We start from the raw sequence: 26,105 nt of genomic DNA, 5'->3' as shown, positions 1-26,105 counted from the left end.
CTTCCACCCTTATGGCCCACAGAGCATCCCCCCCTCTCCCCATCCCCCATCCCCAATGTGTTGATAGAGATCCCTGAGGAGGTGTGGGAGGGCAGCTAAGGATGACAAATTAGGAAACTACATCTGATGAGGAAAAGTTGAAGCAACTCGTAATGTTTAGTTCAAAAAAGAGAAGGCTTGAGGAATGGTACATAGTTACTGTCTTCAGATATTTGGAACTCTGTCATGTGGGTGAGGAAATAGACTTGTTTTGTCCAGGTCCAGAAAAAAGAGTTAGGGGTCACTGTGTGAAAGTGATGGGGAGGCAGGTGTTAGCTCACTACGTAAAAGAGATTTCTAATACTTAGAGTCATATGCAGTGGAGAAAAAAAGCAAAAGTTGGGTGAGTGTCTCTCAAGGAATAGGAAGTATTACTGCAGTGTGTGAGAAGCTGGACTGGATGAAGTCAGTGAGGTTTAGAAACTGGGTTCAAATTCCAGCTCTCTCACTTACTACTTAGTGGGTGACCTTAAGCAAGGACTTTATCTCTTGGGCCTCAGTTTCTTCCTCCATAAATTGAGAGAGATGGACCAGATGATTTCTAAGGTCCTTTCCGTCTTTAAATGTATGAGCCTATAGATCATATCTCCGATGCCTTCTAATCTGCAGTACGCTAGTTCCACTGGTCAGGAGTGGAGTACTTTGTTAGTTAATGGAGAGATGATTGTCTGTGTAAGACAGAAAAATTTCTGTGTTACTCTTTTCTTTTTTTAATGAAAGATGTCTCATCAGTGAGATTGATAGGTGATCACTTTAAAAAAATTTTTTTTCTTTCAGACCAAAGAATTATGCACAGTTGTTTTGAGTCTGTTGGTTCTAGATGGTGAATCGATCTACAGTCTGACTTCTAATCCTGTATTGCTGTTATTAGCTCGAGTAATACTGGTGAAATTAAGACATAAATTCCCCAATATCCAGGTAAGAAAAAAAAGTACCATGTAAGTTATTTATGTGGTGGCATTTAGTAGGTACTAACATTAGACTATTTAAATGGAAATGATAATGCTCATATTTCCTACCTCATAGGGTTCTTGTGGGTAAACCTTATAAAGTGTTACAAAAATATGAAATGTTCAGTTAATTTCAACTAACATTTATTAAGTTCCTGCATTTGCCAGGTATTGGGTTAGATGCAAAAGCAAAAAGGAGACAAACTCTGACCCCAAAGCAGATATTTAACTAGGGTGGGAGTCACATTGTGTACATAGGTGATTAAATATGAGATGTGGGGGAATGGAGAAAGGCCACTTGTAGAAAGCAAAACTCGAGTTGGGCCTTGAACGCTGAGCACTGGGTTCTAAGAGGCAGAGGTGAGGAGAGAGGCTGTTCTAGGCACGGGGACAGCCTATAGAGAATCATGGAGGACCATGGAATGCCATGTCCAATGAACAGTGAGTAGGAATGTTTGAGGGGCAGTGATGTGGAATCACTGGAAAGATAGGCCACAGCCAGATTGTCAAGGTATTTAAATGTCAAAGAAAGAAGTTTGCATGTTATCCTGGAGGTACTAAGGGAAGCCCTGAAGCTTCTAGAGCAAGCGAGTGGCATGGTTGTACTTGCGCTTTATTAAATCATCCTGAAAGCATGAAAACAAATTGGGATGTTAGCAAGAACTCCACTGGGCTATATTTGTTTATTTTGATTGATGAAATGGTACCTAAGGAAATGGGTCTTTAAATGCTGTTCCAGGTTAGGTTTATATTAATCAATCAATAACAGGTAAACATTTATTAAGAGCCTACTATGTGCCAGGCACTGTGCTAATACTGGAGATATCTGTGTCTTCAAGGAGCTTACATGGAATTGAAGATTATGAAAATTTTAACTTTTAATAATATGTTAGTTATAGGTTCAAACATAAATCACCCTTCACTCACCTTTACTGTTATACAGTTATCTTCAGCCTTTTCCTAGGGTGTTGCGGACAACAACAACCTGAAGAAGTGGCTCTGTAAATGCATGGAATTTAAATTCATTCTTCCTCATGTTCTGATTTGTTTTTGTTTGTTGGCACCAGATTAATAACAAATAACTCACATTTTTTTTTTGGTTTTTGTTTTTGCTAGGCAGTGGGGGTAAGTGACTTGCCCAGAGTCACACAACTAGTTAAGTGTCAAGTGTCTGAGGCCAGATTTGAACTTGTGTCCTCCTGATTCCAGGGCTGATGCTCTATCCTCACATTGCTATCAGGCACTGATGTTACTAAGTGGTTTCTTCACTACAATCCTGTCAAGAAGGTAGTGTGAGAATTATTTCCATTTTTTGGATGAGGAAATAGAAGCTGAGAAGGGCTCACATAGCTTGTAAGAGTCAGACAGAGCTGATCTAGTTCCAAGTCATCTGACCTTTCATTAAGTGTGGCTGCTTTGTAATAGTTTACAATATTTTTGGTGTTTATCCTGGGCTGATGTTTGGACCTGCTATTTAAGCTCTGGAATTTGAATATATATTTATATATATCCACACAGGTATGTTTGTGTGTGTATATGTATATATGTATATGTATATCTCTCTATAGCTATGTCTATAAAATTTGAGGTGGAGGTGTTGGATCTATGATCCAGGAAATTCCTGGTCTAGAAACTTCCTCCACCAGCATAGTTTGATTTCTCTCTAGCCTAGTCTTAGTGAGGTACATGGGTACATTGAGAGGTACATTGAGAGTTTCAGTGACTTGCCCATGGTCATTCACATAGCCAGTATGTGAATCCATACTCAGATTTCCTAATTCCTATATTTCCTCTCACTGAGAAAGTACCAGTGCCAGGACAGCTGCAGAATGTCTTAAAATGGGCTTTTCATTTATTTTATTGTGGAAAACCCTAGAAATGGGACTTAATCTGAATCTATCAGAAGCCTTTAGACAGTGGTTGTTAAATACAAGAAGACATTTCTAAAACATTTTAGTTTGTAGATTTCAGTGTAAACTCTTTTTTCTTTCTTGACTTTTGTTTTTCTCTTGACCAAGATGTTTTTGCTACATAACGATAAAAGGCTCCAACACTTTGCTTATTGAATGATCAGAATCCCACTCTTCCTCTTCCCAGTCCCTGCCAGCAGGTGGCAGGCTAGGTTAATATCAGGCAGAACTGTGACATTGTCATAAATCTTTTAGTCAGAAGGCTTTTTTTGGTTTGGTTTTATTTTATACCCTCATCACCATTTTGTATTAAAATACACATACACTTTTATTAGTGTTATAAAGAAAAGACCCGAGTTCATTGTAATTAGTAAACTTCCAAAATTCTTTCAGTGTTCTGATAAGGGGGGGATAATAAATTGTCTGTGTCTTGCAGCATTGTTTTAAGGATTCAGTGATTTCATCTACGTGAGACAGCATTAAAGGGCCATGTACATATCTGTCCTTGTTGCTTTTAATCTTAAAAGGAGGTAGTGTAATACAGTCTAAAGACCAATGAATTTGGCTTCAGGGGACCTGGGTTACACCCTCCCACCCCCCAGTCATATTCTGTGTGACCTTGGGCAGGTACTCAACCTTCTTGGGTCTCATTTTCTTTAACTATAAAATGAAATGGTTAAATTAGATGCCCTCTGATATTTCTTTCATCTCTAAATCATGATTCTATGATCATAAAATTTTAGTTGTTGTTTAAGGGTAAAAAAGGTGAAGGAAATGAAGGAAGTACATGTTAAAAAAAAAAGAGGAGTGAAGGCTTTTTAAAACTTAAAAAGACAGAGAAGCTTTGTATTTGAAATGTTTTTGTATAAAACATGACTAAATTGATTTGTTCTCCTGCTTCTTTTCCAGAGCACTTCTAGGATGAGAATTTGCCAACTAACTACAACAAATACATAGAGAGTTTAGAAGCAATTCTCATCATTTAATGCATATCTTACCCCTAATAACCTCTAAATGCAGCATTTGGAATGTTCTGGGATTTATTTCCCAAACCACTTAATTTTGAAAATTCTTATTTATATTGTTTCTGTGTTGCATAACAAAATGATGAAATATGTGGGTTTAACCTTTTGACAGAATCTCTTCCTAGTAGTCCTCTGAGTCATTTTGTTAGATAACACTTATATTTCTTAACTATTGAAAGAGTAGTATGCATTTGAAAAAAATCATTTTTGAGAGAGGTTATGTGAAATGTATGTAACTGATTTGTTTAAACGTTTGGGTTGAAAGCTTTAAGTGACCTTCATCCTGCTTTGTCACATGTTTGTGATGTGACCAAATCATGCTGTTGTTGATTCTTTAATGGGCATGTCATTTGAGTTCCCTATGACTCTACTAACCATCTGTGTGACAAAGTAAAACACTCTTTCTTCACTACTTCTCCCTTATATGTTTTGTTTCTCCCTACTATAATGTAAGCCCCTTAAGGACATTTGTATTTGTATACCTAGCACTTGGTATATACCAAGCACTTGGTATATACCAAGCACTTAACAAATGCTTTTCATTCATTCATTCCTTCATTCATTTATGATAATTGTATGTTAATGAACTTCTCAGTAAATGTAAGCTCTCTGTTAGTCAGGATTGAATCCTTTGTTGTATTTGTATCTCTTGCACAGTAACTCATTGCCTGGCACATAGTAAATGCTTATTGTTGATTGATAAGTTGATTGCTCAGATGTAACATTTATCATATTGGTCTCCGAATTAATTTCTTGAATGCATGAAATGACAATGTAATTGAATATGCTGTTAACAATTGGCCAATAACCTTGAATCATGGCCCATTTATTATATTAAAGAGCAATTGCTTTGAGCTCTGTTTTTGAGTTCCAGGATATTTGCTTCAAAGAATACACCCTCTGTGGTCCTCTAAAACGTAGAAAGTTCTGTGTCATTTGCTATGTTAATTGATAAGAGTATGAATTGAGAAAAGACAGTCTTGGATCTAGACTAAGGCCATGTTTTGGGGGTTAAATATAGAGTATATAGAGAATATAGAATATAGAGTATAGATTTAAGCCCCTGTGTAGAAGACGAGTTTCTTATGTTGTTAAATACAGTCCTTGGCTCTTCAAGGAGAGGGTTAGAAAGAGTGCTAGTGATAGTCTTTATCAGCTGTCATGTACTCACACCTTCTGCATTCAGTAGATTTGCACAAAGAAGATTTTTGAAAATGTGGATAACAGTGGTGGCCCCTAAACATAAAAATGTTGCCAATACTTAGAATTTGTATTTTGTAGCTGAACGATGATTTCTTGTCTTGTGGATTTTAATGACATTACTCTGAACAGAAAATTCTTCTCTCAAGTTGGTCCTAATTAAAATGTCCTTGGAGGCAAAGTATATCTTTCTCCACTGGAGACTGACTAGCTATGAATTCAAAAATGTAATGTGAAGGCATGAGGCTATGTGACATTTTTTTTCTTTCAAGTGAGATTAACGGGGCAGTAATGAGTGAGCAATGCAATCTTAAGTTCTGTCAGTCATAAGCCTTTCATCGGTAACTATGGCGATCATTATTTGAAAGAAGATATTATTCACTGTCATCAGTACAGTGAAATAAGTAACATGTCAGCCATCCAATCTGGACTTCATGCTTTGTGAGGTTTAAGAAAAAAAGCTATCTCGATTTCCTTGCAGTTGCTAAACTTCTCTTGACATTGTAGTTTTGTGATTTTTTTTATGTAGACCTCATTCTTTGTTCAGCTTTTCCTTTTAAATGAAAACTGGCCATTCTTGCTCATACGTGGCAGTTCTTAGGATTTAAAACTCAGAGATTTCTCTATTTCCTTTACTAAAAGAGGGCTGATTTTTGTTGTGGTTCTCTGGGCAGGCAGATTGGTGGGCCATCTCCTACTATTATTTGAAAACAGCCTCTCTGCTGGATATTGTGAAGAGTAACCACAATGTAGGAAGAAGAAAAACTGTAGATACTAGTAGAAATTTAGATAAAAATCCAAGAAAGCAGTTAGCAGTAAAACCTGTGACCTCATTATTTGTACACAGATGCACAAAGTATGTGTAATATGCAAGCTAAACCAGCTATTTTAATGCTGGGAAGCAAATCTGATATCATAGGTGCTAGAGAGTCATGGTAGCTATTGATAGAATATGATTTTGGAAGGACATCCCTTACCCATATAGTTGAGACAGTGCAGGATTTGTAGAAAGAGGTCACCCAGGTTTATAAATTGGGGCATCAGTTTTTTTTTTTTATTATGAACTTGACAAACATCAACAAACGCGAACATTTTCAAAATTCAGATGAAATTGCACTTCTATTAAATAAAGTTTTTCAAAAAGTATAGAATAAATTTATCATGGTAGTATCATGATAGTGCCCTGCTTGTCTCTGTCCCCTTTTGAAGTTCTTTTGCTTTCTTTTTTTGTATTTTTAAATGTTTCATTTATGCTTCTTTCTTTTTAAAAAAAACCTGGAATGCTTTACTAGTTTGCTTGTCATCCTTACCTAGAGGCCATGCTAATTTTTCTCTGTATGGTTCCAGTTTTACTGTATGTGCTGCCAAAGTAAGCACGATTCTCCACTTTCCCCCGGATCAGTTAGTCATCAGTTTTGTCATTTCCAGAACATTTCTCATGTCTGTTCTCTTATGTCTACTCACACAGCCTCTACCCTAGTTTAGGCTCTCCTCATCCCCCATTGGGACTGTTGCAATAGCCTTTTCATTTGTCTCAGTGTTTAATTTATGGTAGTGATGGGACTTCCAAATAGAGCTGGCCCATAGGCAAATAGAGTGCATGTTAAAAATCATGACGGTGCATAGAGATTTGATGGTAATATCTGTTGGAATCATCTGATGAAGAAGTTGGACTTGTTCAATCTGAAGATCAGCCTGGAGAGGGACATGAATTAGATTTTAACTTGATGTGAGGAAAACTCCCCAGCAGTTAGTACTGTCTTTCAGTGGAATGGTTTATCTCAAGAGACAGTGGGTTCCACACTCTGGAGGTCTTCAAACAAATTTCTAATGACCACTTGTTATGTATTATTGAAAGAATTCTTATTCACATGTAACTTGGACTTTATGACTTTTGAGAGTTCTTCCAGCCCTTAGATTCTGTAATTTTGTGAATTTAACAAACTTGCTTAATATGTTTAAATCTAATTAAAAGTTGTATTTAAATGGATCTATAGGTATGCTATAAATATATTGTTATTTTTAAAATGAAATATTTTATAGGGTATGAATTTTTCTGAATTCTGAATTTATTTTAGCTTATTGAGTTTATTTTTTCTTTTTTAGACTTTACCATGGTGGACCTTAAGATGTGTGAACATTCACCAGCAGTTATTAGAAGAACGCTCATCTGAACTTTTCAGCCTTGCCCAGACCAGTATTGAGCAAGGTGTGTGTTGAAATTTTCACGTGTGTTATTATAAAAATTTCATTTGAAACGGTTTGTATTCAGTTATTTGTCAAATTGTGACTTGTGACTTAATATCTGTCTTTTTAAATAAGTGTTTTTATAATTCTGATAAAAGCATGAAAATCATACAGTTGCATGTGCTCTACTAGATGTTTCTGAGAAAAGCAAATCATCAAAAATGAAGTCAATAGTTTGGGACTCAGAAAAGATTCAGATATTATTCAGATGGGTCTGAATAATATTCTGAACAACAACAAAGCCAAATAAGCATACATTTATAGCTATTTACATATTTTGTGGGTCTCATCTGGAATCTTCTCTTTATTTAAATTTTTTTTCTTTATCTTTTATTTTTATATTACCAACATTTCCCAACAGTTAAAAAAACCCTAGCATATCAAAAATTTGATTGTATACACAATTTTTCATAACCAGTGTGCCCTACCTCTGCCAAGAAGGGTAGGGGAGGTAACTATTTACATTTAAAAATGAATAGTGGATTTCAACACATACTATTCTCATATTAGCTTAATAGTTACTTCTCCTTTATCCCCATCCATTTCATGTTCATTAATTTCTACATTCTATATACGTGTTAATTTTTAGGTAATGGTAGTCATTGTGAATATATAACATCACGTCTGGTTTTGCTTTCTTTAAAATTGCTTTACTTCATCTAATTCTTTCCCCAAAATTTTTATATTCCTTATATGTTTATAGTTTTTGAATGTTTCATATTTTGCATTTTATTGATATATCAGTTTATTCAGCAATTAATTCATATCTATTATTTCTTGATCCTTTTAGTAGATTTGTCATATTGATGGCTCCTATTATTATTATCATAGTTTATTTTTTCTTGCTCTATTAACTTTTATTAATCTAATTGTGGACTTGTTTGTTGTGTGTAAATTTAACATTATTGTATAGTATTTCAATTTATTTCACCACTTTTTTTTTCCTCTTTTACAATTTTTGCCTTGATTTCAATTTTATCTGCCTTTGTTATGCTTACTGCATGATCTTGGGCAAGTCACTTCATTTTTCTGGTACTCAGCTTCTTCATCTATAGAATAAAGACAAGATAGCTTCTTTGGATATTCCCTATTATTCTGTGATATTGATGAATTTATTCAAACCATTCTGTAGCTATTCTTTTAATATGAAGATTCAGACCATTCACATTTAATATATAATAAATTTGATTGATCCTGTCATTTTCATTTTTTTTCCTATTTTTGCTTTTAATCTTATCTATTAGGAATAGCTTAGTGAAGTTTTCTACAACAGTTACCAATGCTAAAAGAAATAAATAAACAACCCCTTTTGGTTAAAAATAGAAGTTTAATTTTCAGGCTATCAGCTCCTCTTATTCTCTCTCTCTGACTTCTTTTTTGGAGGGTGAGACTTTTATAATTATTTCTTGCCATTTTAAGCACCTTATTTATAAATGCTAAATATATTTGAACTCTTTTTATTTTCCTTAATTACAATATGTGCTTATAACATGAATTAATTTGTTTACTAATGTTTCTTTGTAAATATTTAATATCCCTAGGTAAAAATAATGACAAACTTACTGTAATGGACTCTTCATTAATTATATCATGTCCTTAGATCTGAAATTCTCCTCTGATTGTGGGGATCTTTGATGTTGTAGACTTTTCAACATAAATTGTTAGAGTTTTGTTATTTTTAAGTATTTTTTTTCTGGCCCCAAATAAAATGTTCAAATTAGAAGCTTATGTAACTTTTGCTGCTTTTAAGGCATGTATATTTTTGACCAGTTCTTCCTCTTCTCTCCTGGGGTAATGATTCCTCATTGAAAAAAATCTGGGAAAATATCAATGGGTACTTCATAATAAATATTTATCATAGAATCACAGGTTTCGACCCAGAAGTGTCTGTAGAGGCCATCAAGTTCAACTCCTTTATTTTACAGTTAAGAATCTGAGAACTGGAAGGATTAAATGGCTTGCTCAATGATGGGAATTAAATCCTGTGAGTCTAAATTCAGTACTATTTCCATTATACTCTGTTGCTTCCAATTAAATTTTTCTCAACTTTCTTGACTCGTTTGTAATTCTTTCATTGTCATAATTTCCAAATGTGATAATTTTGTGTCTTGGAAAGTTGAGTTTTGGATTTCAACATGGTGAGGTCAGTGACTTTTTTCTACTTGCTGAGTAATTCCTATTGTTCATTTGTTCATTCAGGGAATAGTTTCTGATTACTTCTTTTAATATGGTGCCAAGCTTTTTTTTTCCCCTTTTACTTTCTGGGATCCCAATTAATTTGAGGTTTAAACTTCTCAACTTATCTTCTAAGACCATATTTTATCCGCTTTTGTTTCTCAAGTTCTGTAACAATCTGTGTTTATCTTCTGATTTCATTCTTCTTGTCCATTGATCTTTTCTCAGCTGTTTTTTGTTCTGCTTTTGTATTCCTTCCATTGATATTATATTTTTTTTGTGCTGTATTGCATTTTCTTTAAGTTTGTTTCTTTTCCCTTGCCTGTTTTTGGACTGAATTTAAATATTCCTTTGATTCCTTTAATATGTTTATTATACAGTTCATTTTATCTTTTGATATTTGTTCTATTGGTGGTAATTCTTATTGTTTTTTTTTTAGTATTTGAAAACTTTTTCTTTGATTTATTCATTAACTATCAATGAATTTTAAAAATTCACCATGGTTTCAGTGGAAAGTTTTTCCTGTTATATTGAGAGGTGGGTAGATGACATTCTATTTAAGAGGAGATACTTGTCCATTTGAGAAGGTGGTAGCTGGGCCCTTCTATATTTTATGGGAATATTATGGAGGAAAAGTTGACTGGGCTGGTGGTGTATAAAAATGGTAGTTTTTTCTAGAAATTTAAGGACTCCTATTCTCTTGGTTGGGTTGTTACTATTCCATTGGATGTTTGCTCCCCTACTTTGAAATATGTTCTTTGATTTCATTGTGTTTTTCTGAGAGGATAATATTAGTTAGATTTTAAAAAACACTGTTCTATTAGGCTTTTGTTTCTGATTGTAAATATCTTACATGTTTCAATTTTACTGACTTCTGATATTGATTTACTATTATTGAGTTGTTAACTTTTGAGCTGTTGTTGCTCAGTTTTCTTTTTTCTAAGTGGCCACTCCTTTTTTGTTCTAAGCTGTTAATTCTCCTTTTCAGTTTTTCATTATGAGCTTGAATATTGATCCATACTGTTGAACTCTGTTCAAAAGCCCTGGATTTCAGGGATTTATGTCACTTACCCTACTGTGTTGATAAGAGGATCAGGTGAAATAAGGTGCTTTGCGTACCTTACACTGATTTTTAAATGGCAGTAATTTTTATTGTCATGATTGTTCAGTTCTTTTATTAGACCTAACTACTTTTGTTATTTGTGGACAGTCAGTTTTCTAGTGTACTGTTAGAAAGAGCACTGGTTTTGAAGTTGGTTTCAGATCTCATCTCAGTTAACTGTGTGACTTTAGTCAGTCAGTAAATATTGTTAGGCACTGTTCTAAGCTCTGAAGATACAAAAACCAGGCAAAAAATATTCCCTACTCTTAAGGAGCTCACAGTCTAATGGGGGAGACAACATCTTCAAACAAACAAGCTATATACAGGATAAGTAGGAAAAGTTAACAGAGGGAAGGCACTAGCATTAAAAGGGCAAGTCATGGAACTTCTATGGCCTTAGTTTCCTCATCCACAAAATGATGATGTTGAACTAGGTAGGATTTCAAAGGTCCTTTCTAGTTCTAAATCTGTTTCTAGGATCTATGATCCTATTCTTTTCTCTTGGAGTTTTTTTTGTTTTGTTTTGTTTTGCTTTTAGGCAATTGGGGTTAAGTGACTTGCCCAGGGTCACACAGCTAGTAAGTGTGAAGTGTTTGGTCTGAGGCCGGATTTGAACTCAGGTCCTCCTGACTCCAGGGCCGGTGCTCTATCCACTGCACCACCTAGCTGCCCCTTCTCTTGGAGTTTTGTTCTGGGTTTTCTCAAACTGTGTAGTATTTTTTTTTCCTTCATATCAAAAGTGTTTCTTTTACTCATTTCCGTAATTGTCTGTTAGTTTTCCCCCTCCCCTCATCCCTCACAGAGGTGATCTAATCCTTGCTCCCTGTGATAGCTCTTCAACTATTTAAAGACAAGTATTTCCCCTAAATCTTTCCTTTTCCAGTCTAAACATCCCTAATTCCTTCAGTTGCGCTTTGTAAGGCATGCACTAGAGACTGTCTTAAACATTCTGATTACCTTCCTCTGGACACTTGCTAGTTCATGGATTCTTAGCCTGGAATCCACAGAAGTGGATAAATTTTAACAGGTCCATATATGTGTATGGGAAAAAATTTACAGCTTTAAAAAATCTTTTATTTTTAACCTTGGACTGAAGTTTATAATTTCCTTTATCATTTAAAATATTATTCTTAGAAGGGGAGTATATAGACTTCACCAGATTGCTCCAGGGATCCGCAGCATAGAGAAGGATAAGAACCTCTGCTATAGTTTATAAGTGAAATTCCCAGTGCATGTCATCTTGAACTTAACCAGAGTATTATACATTTAGTCTCACTGGGGCAGAGTGCAGTATAACTATTAGATGGTGCAGTGATGGAATCTTGGGCCTGGAGTCTAGAAGACCTGAGTTCAGATATGTTCTCAAACATTAGCTGTGTGACCCTGAGCAAGTCACTTATCTGCCTGCCTCAGTTTCCTCAGTTGTAAAATTGTGATATAATAGCACCTACTTCCCAGGGTTGTTGTGAGGATCAAATGAGATAATATTTTTAAAGTGCTTAGTATAGAGCCTGGCACATAAGAATGTTAGTGGTTATTATAATTATTATTACTAATTATTGCTGTAGCAATACAGAGGATTTCATAGAAGGAATTTTGATGATAGTATTCTCTTTTCTTGATGTGCTGTTCTACAACTATTGCCAATAAAATTATGATAGATTTTTTTAAAGCTTAGTTTTATATATATCTATATATCTACACTTATAGAATTTAAAAATATTTTTTAACATCTTATTATGAATAAAACATAGAAGACATTGAACAGTATCTTTTTTAGCATAAAGTAAATTTGGTACATTAGTTGCAAAACCATTCTGTTTGTGAAAAACCATTCCAGACAACCTCCTTCTGTTCACTTCTGTGTATTTAAAACAAATATTTTGATGACACTTTAATTCTTTTCTTTTTGTTTTGTTTTGCTCTTACTGTCGCCCCCTTTTCTACCTCCCAGTAAGTGTACCATCCCTCCCCCCAGTCCTTCCCATGTAACAAATAAGCATAATAAAACAAAATGAATTCACAAACTGATCTTGTTCCAAAATATATGTCTCATTCTGCTCCTCTAGTCCATTACATCTCTTTCAATAGGTGGGGAGCATATTTAGTCATTGGTCCTCATGGTTGATCATTGCATTGATCAGAGTTCTTAAGTCTTTGAAAGTTGTTTTTCTTTACAGTGTCATAATCATTGTATAAATTTTTCTTCTGATTCTTCACTCTGTATCAGTTCAAAAAAAATCCTTTCACTTTTTTCTGAATTTGTCTCTTTTGTCATTTCTTAGGGAATGTAATGTGTCTCATTAACTTCATATATCATAATATGCCTGGCCATTCCCCAGTTGATGGAGACTCCCTTAGTTTCTAATTCTTTGCTATAACAAAAATGCTGCTGGAAATATTTTTGTGAGTATAGGTCTTTTCCCTCTTATTTCTTGTGATATCACTAGGTCAAAGGGTAGGCGCAGTTTCATCACTTTCTGGGTATAGTTCCAAGTTGATTTTCAGAATGGCTGGAGCAATTATGAGTCCGCCATCATTCATGTTTTGGTGAATAGTTCATTTCTTTTTTTTTTTTTCTTCTTCTCTCCCCTGTCCTTTAACTTAATAGTATTTTATTTTTTTCCAATTATATTTAAAGGTAGTTTCCAACATTACCTGTTGTAAGATTTTGAGTTCCAAATTTTTTTCTCCCTCCTTGCCCTCCACTCTCCCCCAAGATGGCATGCAATCTGATATAGGATATATATATATATATATATATATAGAGATATATATATATATCTATCTCTATATATATATATATATATATTTTACACACAGTCATATTAAACGTATTTCCACATTAGTCACATTGTAAAAGAAGGATCAGAACAAAAGGGAAAAACCATAAGAAAGAAAAGAAAAAGAGAAACCGTATGCTTCAATCTGCATTCAGATTCCATAGTTCTTTCTTTGGATGTGGATAGCATTTTCCATCTGGGGTCTTTTGGAATTGTCTTAGATCATTATATTGCTGAGAAGAGCTAAGTCTATTAAAGTTGGTCATCACAAAGTGTTGCTGTCACTATGTACAATGTTCTCCTGGTTCTGCTCACTTCACTCAGCATCAGTTCTTGTAAGTCTTTCCAGGTTTTTCTGAAATCTGTCTGCTCATCATTTCTTGTAGAACAATAGTATTCCATTATATTCATATACCACAATTTGTTCAGCCATTCCCCAATTGATAGGCATCACCTCAATTTCCAATTCTTTGCCACCACAAAAAGGGCTGTTATAAATATTTTTGTACACAAGGATCCTTCCCCCCCCCCCTTTTTTTTTTGGCAATTGGGATTTAAGTGACTTGCCCAGGGTCACACAGCTTGTAAGTGCTTTCCCCTTTTTTGTGATCTCTTTGGGATGCAGACCTAGAAGTGGTATTGCTGGGTCAAAGGGTATGCACATTTTTATAGCCCTTTGTGCCCGTAGTTCCATATTGCTCTCTAGAATGGTTGGATCAGTTCACAAATCCATCAACAAGCATAGTGTTCCAATTTTCCCACATCTCCAAAATTTATCATTTTACTTTTTTTGTCACATTAGCTAATTGGATAAGTATGCGGTGATAACTTCAGAGTTGTTTTAATTTGCATTTTCTCTAATCAGTAGTAATTTGGAGCATTTTTTCATATGACTATAAATAGCTTTAGTTTTTTCATCTGAAAACTGCCTGGTCATGTCCTTTGACTATTTATCAATTGGGGAATGACTTATGTGAATAGTTTATTTTGTAGAATTTTGTATCCCACAGGGATCTTAGAAAATCAGCTTGTCTATTCCCTTTCCACTCCCACACTCCGCATCTCATTTTGCAAGTGAGAACACTGAGGCCTCTAGGGTTTATTTCATTGATTTTATATAAAATAGGCTTAGATAGCTGTGATTTGTTTTGTTGAAAGGAATAGTTAAATTGAAAAGATGCAGATCCATTGTTGTTTTGGGATGTAATAAATAACATGTTTTAGAAAGGCCACTGTAGAAATTAAATTTCCTGCCTATCTTTGCAAGTATGATGGCATATTTATTTAATCAGAGATTCTTGTGTTTTAGAATGTGAGAAGGCCTTCTTTCTCTCTCTGTTATTCATGGTTCCTGTGGTATGGCAGCTGTGGCCTTTGTCAGTGTCTGGATAAAAGAAACAGCTGTAAGGAATTCGTAAATATCAAAGCTTGTGGGTTTTTTTGCCCTAGTTCCTTGGGGAATTTATTTTTCATGGCCTCTTACTGCCATTTGAAACAAGTTGTGGCATGTATGAAAGAAGGAATGAGTATCTTTTCATTTTGGGACTGAACCTCTCTTCAGTGATGTTTGTTGAATGCATTGTTGTTGTATGACAGGTGACCTGAAACATTGTTATCAGTCTTTCTGATTGTACTAATGTAGCAAAGTGTTGCCCAATCTTTGATATAAGGATAGGATTTGTAGCTTGGAGGGAATAGTGAGGAAGTCCGGTGGAGAAACTGTTGTTTACCTTCCCTATGTGTTCTGTTGAATAGTTTATTTGAATATAAACTATAGCAAACTTTAAATGTTTTTTGGGGGGTATCATTTGCTGGGGCCAAAGAATATGGAAATGACACATAGGAAAGTTGGGATGGACAATTGGCTACAGACTGAATACCCACAAAAGAAGTGTGTGTGGGAGGTGATAGAACTTTGAAAGCATTCTGGGATGAATTGTCAGGATATCTTAAATGAAAGGAGGAACCAAACAGTTGGGTAAAAAAAAGGGGAAAAAATGGTGATTAAAGACCTCTAGTGAGGGGGAAAAAGCCTTCTGACAATTAAACATTCAAAAGTGGAGTGACTGAGCACATTCTTTGTAGATCATAGTACAATAAAGCTAATAATACAGGGAGCACAAGCAAAAGATACTGACCTAAAAGGAGCCTTAATAATGACAACTTGAATAATGAGTTGATCGAAGAACACATTATAGAAACAATAACTGTGAAAGAGAATGTAAATGAGACGTAACAAAATTTCTGGAATGCATATAAAGTGACCTTCAGGGGAAAAATTATATCCCTGAGAAAATTAACAAAGAGAAAAAGAAAGAATTAATGACCTGAACATGCAGTTACAAAAAATTAAAAAAAATCAATCTAAAGTAGTAGATAGAACCCTGGACTTTGAGTCAGGAAGATACAGGTGTGAATCATGCCTCAGATACTCCCTAGCTATATGTCTTTTGACCAAGTCATTTAACCTCTGTCAGCCTCAGTTTCTTCATCTGTAAAATGAGGATAATAATAGCATCTACTTCATAGGGCTTCTGTGAATATCAAGTGATGTAATATATGTAAAGTACTTTGCAAATCTTAAGGTATTCTATAAATGTTAGCTATTATTGTTTTTATTATTGGTGAGTTCTTACTTATGTGAGCTCTTTAAAGGCTAAACAATCACTTTTCAGGTTTGATGTAGAGTGGATTCTTGTTTAGGGATGGATTGGACTGTATGTGTATTTTGGCCTTTGAGGTGCCTTCTGAGTAAGATTATATGATTCTTTTCTTCTCATAGCTATTCTTTATAATATCCAACTTCTTGGAGATACACACACACACACACACACACACACACACACACACACACACTCTCTCATGTACGCACACATGCAGTTTTCTCCCTTTTCCTTTCCTTTCTAGTTTTAGATCCTTTCAATTTTGTTTTCAAGAATCTAGACAAGTACCATCTTATCAATCTTTGTGTATTACATTTCTGTCCAGAAAACTATCATTTCTAAATTTTAAGGTATATCCAATATTTAGACATCCAAACCAGTATTTAGACATGATCCTTTTAACCTGAATTGTTCACTTTCCAAACCTGCCATTTAAATTCTTTTTCCTTTCTTCTCAGTTTGAAGCACTTTTATTAGTATTCTGTCATGGAACAATTCATTCAATTTTATTTTTTTGGCAGTTGGAATTAAGTGACTTGCCCAGGGTCACGTAGCTAGTAAGTGTTAAGTGTTTGGGCTGAGGCTGGATTTGAACTCAGGTCCTCCTGACTTCAGGGCCGGTGCTCTATCCACTGTGCCACCTAACTGCCCTTTAATTCATTCAACTTTTTAACAGAAAAGTAGATAGGTATTCTTCCAACTCTTTTAATTTTTCACATAATGGGGAGACCACCTTGCCTTTTTGTGTGCACAGCTTTTAATTCCATCCTGGCAGAAACAAGAACGTAACCTTCAAGCTTCCTTCACCTGTTCTAAAGCAGTGTCATCCTAGCTAGTCTCCCTTCTCAAATCTCTTGATTTTCCAGTCAAATTGTTATTCCTAAAGCACAGGTCATACTTCTTGCTCAAAATGCTTCTATTGCCTCTTGGCTAAAATACAACCTACTCTGTTTGGCATTTAAAGCCTTTTACTGTCTGGCTCTAGCTTACTATTTTTTTCTCCAACAAAATCAGAAAACATTTATGAGATGCCTACTAAGGGCTGCAGATGCAGAGATAACAAGTCTTACAGATTCCATAGAATCCCATTTTTAGATAAGACCTTAGGGCTCATCTGGTCCATCCTCCAGCTCTGTCCAGTGTCTATCTACCTTTTGCTTAAAGACCTCTAGTGCAGGAGAACACTTCCCAGGGTATTTCTTCAACATAAAGACAGTTTCCTCTTTGTACTTTACTATTTCCCCCCACAATCTTTTCTTTACTCCAGAGTTGCCCACTTCTCATGCCATAGCCCAGTCCCTGACCCCTATTTTTCAAAAATTTCTTTTTTGTGAATTCAGTTATCAATAAACATTTCAAGAAATAAACAAAAGGAAAGAGAATTGTATTAGAAATTGTGAACTTGTGCAGTGTTTTTATTTTATTTTATTTTATTTAGTTTCATTTATTTATTTTTGCTAGGCAATGGGGTTAAGTGACTTGTCCAAGGTCACACAGCCAGTAAGTGTTATGTGGCCGGATTTGAACTCAGGTCCTCCTGAATCTAGGACTGGTGCTGTATCCACTGTGTCACCTAACTGCCCCAGTGTTTGTTTTTTTTAAAGAAATAGTAACAAAATCACTGGTTGTACCATGTTCTGCACCTTTTTCCCTGAGCTTTTAAAAAATGGTTTATTGATGCTCTTTTATTCGCATGTCTGCCGCTGCCTAATAATAGACTCTTCTTCCCCTGTAGAGCAAATGTTTATAATCAAGCAAAAAAAAAATCAGCTATTGGTCATGTCTGAGAGTCATATCTGATTCTGTAGCTGTAGTCCATTATCTTTATGTCATGAGAGGTTTGGTTTGCTTCATCCTTGGTCTTTTGAAGTCATAGTTGGTTTGGTTGGAGTTCTTTGGTCTTTCAAAGTTGTTTCCTCCACGTTATTATTATATTCATCAGATAGATTGTTCTCTTGGGTTTTGCTCACTTTACTCTTCATCAGTTAATACAAGCTTTTACTTCCTTCTCTGAATCTGTCATGTATTTCATTTCTTATAGCATAATAAATTACCATTATATTTATGTATCACTTTTTGTTCAACCATTCTCCATTTGATGGGTACCTAATTTGTTTCCAGTTCTTTACTACAACAAGTGCCACAATTAATATTTTTGTATATGTGGCTCCTTTCCCTCTGTCTTTGACCTTATTGGAATACATAGCTAATGTAGTGTCACTAGATCAAATATAGTTTAGTGACTTTGGGGATGTCATTCCAAATTGTCTTCCAGAATGGTTTAGCTAATACAGAGTTCCCCAACAGAACAATAATATGTCCATCCTCCTATAACTCCTTCAATTATTGCTGTTTTCCTTTTTTGTTTTTTGTCAGCTTTGCCAGTCTGATGTGTATGAGTTGGAACCTCAGAGTTATTTCAATTTGCATATCTCTTATTGTTGACTTGGAGCATTTGAATGTGGTTATTGATAACGTACATTTCTTCATTTGAGAACTTATTTGTATTCTTTGAATACTTAGTTCTTGGGGAATTGGTCTTATTTTTATATTATTTATACTGATTCTTTATAGCTTGGATCAGTTTACTGTGAAGGTTTTTCCCAATTGTCTCCCTTCTGATTCTAACTGTATTTAATAGCGCTGTAGAGAAACCTTTCAATTTTATGTAACTGAAATGACTAATTTTATCCATTTATGATCATTTTTGTCTCTTGTCTTCCCCTAGTCATGGTTATGAAAGACATTTCCTTTCTTTGTCCTTGATTTTTTTAATCATATGACCTTTTCTATTTAGGTTAAGAATCCATTTGGAAAGGTGACATGGTGTAGTGAAGAGAGAGCCAACCTGGAAGTTAGGAAGATATGGGTTCAGCCCCACTGCTGAGATGCATTGGCTGTGACATTAGGCAAATCACCTAATAACTCGTGTTCTAGGCAGCATTAATATGGTAAATTGCAGAAAAGGATCTGATCTGCATTGATAGGAAGAGTTTCTTTACTTGGGAATTCCCTATATTAATGAAATCGTAGTTCTAGTCCCTATCTCTATCATTCCATTTGAAATTTGTTGTGGTTTATTGTAAGATGATATAAACTCACACTCTGTCAGAGTCCTTTTAAGTTTTTCCAGCAGTTTTTGTTGAAAGGGGAGTACTTAACACCTGTAAGTAGGAGTTTTTGCTTTTATTGAATGCTGTGCTGCTATATTCATTTACTTCTTAGTCTTGCTTACTTAATATTTTCCATTGATTAACTTTTCTATTTTTAAACTAATACCAAAGAGTTATAATGCTTATTACCTTATAGTATAGTTTGAGATCTGATGCTATTGTCCAGTCTATCTTACCAGGCTAGTTATACATCATTCTCTTTCATTCACTCTATCTTCCTTTCAAATGTCTTACTTACTCTTCCCCATCTATGTCATTCTGTCTCCTTCCACTGTACCTTTGCCCAGGTTGTCCTCCTTGACTTACCATGTTGTTCCTTCTCACCTTTGCTTCTTGGGTTCCTTAGGCCATTCAAAACTCAGCCCAAAGTGTCACCTCTTTCAATAGATCTTTTTTGGTCTCACCAGTTGTTAGTGTCTCTTATCATTCTCCCCACAACCTTCATCACTTTTGTGTGTTTGTGTGTATGTATATGCACACATATATACATATGTGTGCATATATACACATGTGTATATATAAATATATACATGCATACACCTATATTATTCACTTATATGTGACATATTTTGCTCCCCTGCTCCACTGGGGTGGAGGTAAAGAGTTCTGGAAAGCCCGAGAGATCTCTACAGATTGTTCCTGTCTAAATCTGTGTAACAATGGCTTATGAAATAATATAAATTAGATATTATCTTCTCCCAGTAATATATGCTTATTCTGATAAGGAGGGAAAATTAGTATTATCTTCATTGTTAGCTAAGCTATTACTTTTTATTTTATTTTATTTTATTTCATTAAAGAAATGAAGAGAAATGAAGCCTGCATTTATCTCCCAAATTGTAAACAGATATAAAGCTTTTACAAAAACATTTATCTTTACAAAACTTCAACTGTTAATAGTTGAAATCTTTTTCAGATCACACATTGATCTGTTTTTGTTCACTTAAAATTTGGGAGACCAAGACTCTACACCAAGCCTCTCACAGGCTTATCAGTAAATACTATCTTGTATCATCTTATGATAACAATAAGTTATTGCTTTTAAAATGAATACTACTTTTAATATTTTGTTTTGGGGTTGTCATTTTCAAATTTGTAGTTTTGCTGGTGCCCCAATTTGCTGTGTAATCTTGGTCAAATTATTTAACTCTCCTCAAATTGTAATATTCATAATATTGGACTATTAATACATCTCTTTTACAGAAATAATAATTATGGCTTATTTATAGAGCACTTTATAGTTTACAAGTTATTTTCACATATATTTTCTTAGTGAGGTAGGCAGGTAGTGCATGTATTTATTATTCCCATTTTATAGATAAGGGTTGGGGAAATTAAGTGACTTGCCGAAATTAACCTTAGTCATTTTGTGGATGGAACTGGAACAAAGATCTTGCGTGTCCAAATTGAGGTCTCTTTCCATGATGTTACATTGCTACCCCAAATACAAAATACTTGGCTGCTATAAAACATTTATGTAAATGAAGAAAGATTGTTTTGTATTTCCTGCTTTCTGTTAGTTTGCGTATTTAGTACCCATATTGGTATTTATACTTAGTTGAACAAGACCCAGTTTTCAGTTTGAATATGAAGCTGGGTAATGTAATAGATTTGTTTCACAGTCAACACAGAAACAAATTTAGATAGTACCAATAAGTTGTTTCTTGACAAAATCATGTCAGGAGTATTGGGATACAAATTTAAAACTTTCAGCTAACTCTTCTGCTTTCAAAATAGAAGTGCTGAAATGGAAATTAGATGTTATAATATGCTGGTTGATTTAGGTAGAGATAATTCATTTACGTATCCAAGTGGTGTTAATTTCTACTTGTCTTCATATTTTCAGACTCTGCCTGTATGTATCCTGGCCTCCTGCCAGATTGCTTCAGCAGAATCCAATTAATGTGGCCATCATTCATTTCATCATTGAATATTAGGAATGTGTATTGTTTGTACCGTCCTCAATAGGATTTAAGAAAGAATGGTTAAAGACATATATTTTTCCAAAAGACAAAGTAAAATAAAAACAGTCTAGTTGGACATTTTCCACCAGCATCTACCAAACTCCTTACTAAATTATTCATTCTTAATTTACCAAAAGTCATGCCCTAATCAGATTGCATCCAATATATAGGAATTTGCTGTGAGAAACCTTTCTGAGTAGAATAATGTTGTCTGAATGTTTTAATGAATTTGGAGCAGCAGTGTTTTTCAAGTAGTGCATAATTTCATCTTTTTCTTTAGAAGTGCTAACTACTTTATTATTTGAGTTTTGCTGCCTGTAAATGGCTTGTGCTATGAAATGATCTAAATTTTACTTCACTTCTGCACAACTCTATTTGGCATCATTTTATCAGAAAGGAAGAATGCTGTCCATCATGTTGAATGTTTTGTTTTTTATAATGTCAGGCTCAAATTTCAGAACCCAATTATGCATTTGTCTTATTATATGTGGTTAACTGAAGAAGAAGATTTGATATAAGGCAGGTTTGCTTTTATGAGGGCCCCTTTATAAAGTTCTTTTGTTTTTTAATGATGGTTCTGTCATAAGTACTTTCCCGCAGTGCTTGAAGTTGTCACAAAGATTCAGCATATTTTGTGTTCTTCATTTGCCCATCTTATACCAAAGCAGAAATGTCCAGCAACAAACTGAAGGAAAGCACAGAGAAAAGCAAGTATGGTACAGTAGGAAAATAGAAGCCAAAACCGCTGGATTTGCATTTAGAGGAGCTAGGTTTAAATCTTGGCTCTATTTTCTGTGTGAATTGAGGCAAATCATCTAATTTCTGTGGGTCTCACTTTTCTCCCTAGGGAGTTCATTAATGGCTTGTTCAATTTCTTTTTCTAAGATGGAATTATTTAAGCATTTTATTTCCTTATCTGTTAATTTGGGTAATTCATATTTTTGTAAATATTAATCAATTTTGCTCAGATTATCATGTTTATTGGCATATAATTGAGCAAAATATTTCCAAATGACTGCTTTAATTTATTCATTGGTGATGATTTTGCCCTTTTCATTTTTGATGCTGGATATTTGGTTTTCTTCTCTCTTTTTAAAAATCAAATTAACTAGTGCCTTATCTATTTTATTGACTTTTTCATAAAACTAACTCCTAGTTTTATTTATTAGCTGAATAGTTTTCTTACTTTCAGTTTTATTTATTTCACTTTTTATTTTCAGAATTTCCAATTTGGTGCTCAGTTGGGGATTTTTAATTTGTTCTTTTTCTAATTTTTTTAGTTGCGTGCCCAATTTATTAATCTGCTCTTTCTCTATTTTGTTGATGTAAGAATTTGGAGAAATAAAATTTCCCCCAAGTAATGCTTTGGCTTCATCCCACAAATTTTGGTATGTTGTCTCATTGTCATCATTCTCTTTAATGAAATTATTGATTGTTTCTGTGATTTGTTCTTTGACTCACTTATTCTTTAAGATTAGATTATTTAATTTCCAATTAATTAATCTCTTTCCACTGTCCTTTGTTGCATGTAATTTTTATTGTGTTATGATCTAAAAAGGATATATTTAATATTTCTGCCTTTCTGCAGTTGATTTTGAAGTTTTTATGCCATAATACATGGTTAATTTTTGTGTAGGTGCCATGTGCTGCTGAGAAAAAAAGTATATTCCTTTTTGTTCCCATTCAATTTTCTCCAAAGATCTGTCATATCTAACTTTTATAATATTTTATTTACCTCCTTAATTTCTTTCTTGTTTATTTTTTGGTTGGATTTATGAAGTTCTGAGAGAGAACAGTTGAGGTCCTCCATTAGTATAGTTCTGCTGTCTATTTCTTCCTATAACTCATTTAACTTCTCCTTTATGAATTTGGATGCTTTACCACTTGGTACCTACATGTTTAGTGTCGATATTACTTCATTGTCTGTGGTACCTTTTAGCAAGATATGGTTTCCTTCCTTATGTCTTTTAATTAGGTCTATTTTTGCTTTGTCTGAGATCAGAATTGCTTCGGTTGAAGCAGAATAGATTCTACTCCAGTTCTTTACCTTCATTCTGTGTGTGTCTCTCTGCTTCAAGTGTGTTTCTTTTAAACAACATGTTGTAGGATTCTGGTTTGTGATCCACCCTGTTATCCACTTCCATTTTATGGGAGAGTTCATCTCATTCATATTTTTTTTTTTTGGCTAGGCATTGGGGTCAAGTGACTTGCCCAGCGTCACACAGCTAGTAAGTGTCAAGTGTTTGTGGCTGTATTTGAACTCAGGTCCTCTTGACTCCAGGGCTGATGCTCTACCTACTGTGGCACCTAGCATCCGCTATGTCATTCATATTCACCATTATATTTACTGTGTTTCCCTCCATTCTATTTTTCCTTGTTTGTCTTCTCTCTCCTTTGACCCTTTTACTCCTCACCAGTGTTTTTCTTCTGTCTACCTCTTCCCTCAGTATACTCTCCCGTCTATCAGTTTCCTCCTCTCTTTATGTGAAATAATCTACCATGTTCTGTCTCTCCCTTCCTTCTGCACCCAGTGTACTCCTCTTTCTCAGCCTTTAATTAATTAGTTCATATCTTTCCCTCAAATTCACCTTATAGCCATAACCTCTGTGTATATTCCTTCTAGCTATATTATTAGTGGTAAATTTTTTTTTTTGGCTAGGCAGTGAAGTTAAGTGACTTGCCCAGGGTCACACAGCTAGTAAGTGTTATGTGTCTGAGGCCAGATTTGAACTTAGGTCCTCCTGAATCCAGGGCTGTTGCTGTATCCACTGCGCCACCTAGCGGCCTCTGTGTGGTACAGTTTTTTTTAAAGAATTACAAGTATCATCTTTCCATGTAGTGATGTAAACAGTTTAGTTCTGTTGAATCCCTTATGTTTTCTTTTTTCTTTTTCCTTTTTATGCTTCTTTTGGGTCTTGGTGTTGGAGATTAAATTTTTTTGTTCAATTCTGGTCTTCTTCTGAGAGCTTAAAATGCTTCTATTTCATTGCATGGCCATTTCTCTGGGTAGGTGATTCTTGGTTGTAGTCCTAGCTTCTTTGCCTTCCCTCACTTTTCTTATACAGGAACTGAGAGTGAAGGACTAGATGACTTCCAAAGTCCCTTTCAGTTCTAAAACTGTGATCCAAAGTCTGGCTGCTTTTTTGCTTGCTAACAAGCATTTATTAAGTGCCTGTCCTATGTCAGATGTTGTGATGAGAAAAGCAAAAGTAATCTCTGCTCTCAAGGAGGTCATAGGCTAATAAGTGAATTAGTTTAATAGTAAAAATTCTAAATCACCTTTGCTGCTTTGATGAAAGTTTGGGTAATCCTCCTGTAGTCCAGAACTTGGTCCACTTGTTGTTCTGAGCCATTCTCGTTCTTGTTTTTCCTTAAGTTCTTTATAGAATATCTACTAAGTGTATTGCAGATTGGGGTGAGGGTTGAAAGTCAAGAGTCTTCTTGACTTTATAAATTACAGACACCACTGTGCCAAAAAGACTCCTGTCTTTTTTCTTTAATTCTCGGAATGTTATTGGCTTGCCCTCTTTTTTAGTTACATGGGACCTCTGTCTTTTATGACATTTGTCCCTTGCAAATCCTCATTGGTAACATAAGATCATAGGAACATAGATTTAGAACTGGAAAGGAACTTTAGAGGCCATTGAGCCCAACCCCTTTATTTTACAGATGAGGAGACTGAGGCACAGTTGTCAGAACCAGCTTATACCTGAGATTGCTGTTTCGTGTTACCTAATAATAATAGTAATAATAGCTAATATTTATATATTACCTAGAATGTGCCAGACACTGTGCTAAGTGCTTTGCAAATATTATCTTATTTGATCCTTATAGCAATCCTGGCGATATGTGCTATTATCATCCTTTTTTTTATAGCGGTGGAAACTGAGGCAAGCAGAAGTTAATTAACTTGCCCAAGGTCACTATTAGTAAGTGTCTGAGGCTGGATTTGAACTCAAGTGTTCTTGCCTCTAAACCAAGTGCTCACTCTACTGTGCAGCCTATCAGCTCCTGTTTAATCTTTCCATTTCCTTTTGAGGTATTTGTAGTTTTAGTTCTTCTGACTGTGTGGTATTCTATGATTTGCAGCTATATAGAATACACTGTAGGGTTTTCTCTTTTTTTGACTGGATCAGTAACTGGTGTAGGTAGCTCCCACAAAGAAATTCCCCAAAGCTCAGAAACTGTTCTGTGATTTGTTGTCTTGAGGGTAGACTGGGCTACTAAAAGGTTAAGCAATTTGTTTAGGGTCCCAGTATGTGGCAGGCAGAACTTTACAGGTATTTCTGATTTTATCTACCACTGTTTTATCCACTTTATTCACCACTCAGAGCTACAATGGCTCTCAGTCTATAGAATATTGCCTGAAAGAAAGTTTGGCTTTTGTAGCATTAAGCAATCTGGGATCATTGAAAGTCCTGTGCTTCTTTTCAAATGTGAACCATCCCAATTTTTTTTTTAACTAAAGTCCTGCTCATTTGCCTCATTAGCATAACCATGACACTGAGTTCTTCAAGGCCTTGCCACAGAAGGCCAATAGTGTCTGGTTCCACTGATCGGGAAAGTGAAACATGGTAACAAACTGTGCCTGGTGTTTGAGGTTAATCCCAGCTTCCTGTAGGACCATTCCTTACCAGAAGTTTGACTTCCAGTTGGTGACTTTTTTTTGAGAGGAGAGCAAAGGCCATGAAAATCTAAGAAACAGACAAAACCATAAAATGACCTTCTGTCTTCAGGGCGTTTTAAGATTTCATTAAGCATGTAATTCTTATTTAGTAGTCATGTAAAAAGAATACTTTTTCATTTGTTTTTTTAATTTTAATGTTCTTTGAAAAAAAATCACTATAATGCTTGTCTCCCTGTTAAGGTCAGAC

General features: G+C 34.8%; 1 protein-coding gene and 1 non-coding gene across 3 annotated transcripts in view; one reads left to right on the top strand and one right to left on the bottom strand.

Moving 5' to 3' along the window:
* The window catches only part of TTC27 (tetratricopeptide repeat domain 27), a 246,620-nt gene that overhangs the window by 26,458 nt on the left and 194,057 nt on the right, over positions 1-26,105 (top strand). For both annotated transcript variants that reach the window (XM_020972342.2, XM_020972341.2), the window contains exons 4-5: positions 817-957; positions 7,231-7,333. In XM_020972342.2, coding sequence (XP_020828001.1) covers positions 817-957; positions 7,231-7,333 — 244 coding nt within the window. The remainder of the gene's footprint in view (positions 1-816; positions 958-7,230; positions 7,334-26,105) is intronic.
* On the bottom strand, positions 6,394-6,501 carry LOC144456001 (U6 spliceosomal RNA). Its single transcript, XR_013484913.1, has one exon. It is a non-coding gene; the product is annotated as a U6 spliceosomal RNA (small nuclear RNA).

This window comes from Phascolarctos cinereus, unplaced genomic scaffold, assembly GCF_003287225.1.
Source record: "Phascolarctos cinereus isolate Bilbo 61053 unplaced genomic scaffold, phaCin_HiC Scaffold_2;HRSCAF=192, whole genome shotgun sequence".
In the NCBI taxonomy this organism is placed as follows: domain Eukaryota; kingdom Metazoa; phylum Chordata; class Mammalia; order Diprotodontia; family Phascolarctidae; genus Phascolarctos; species Phascolarctos cinereus.
This window is presented reverse-complemented; position numbering and strand designations above follow the sequence as displayed.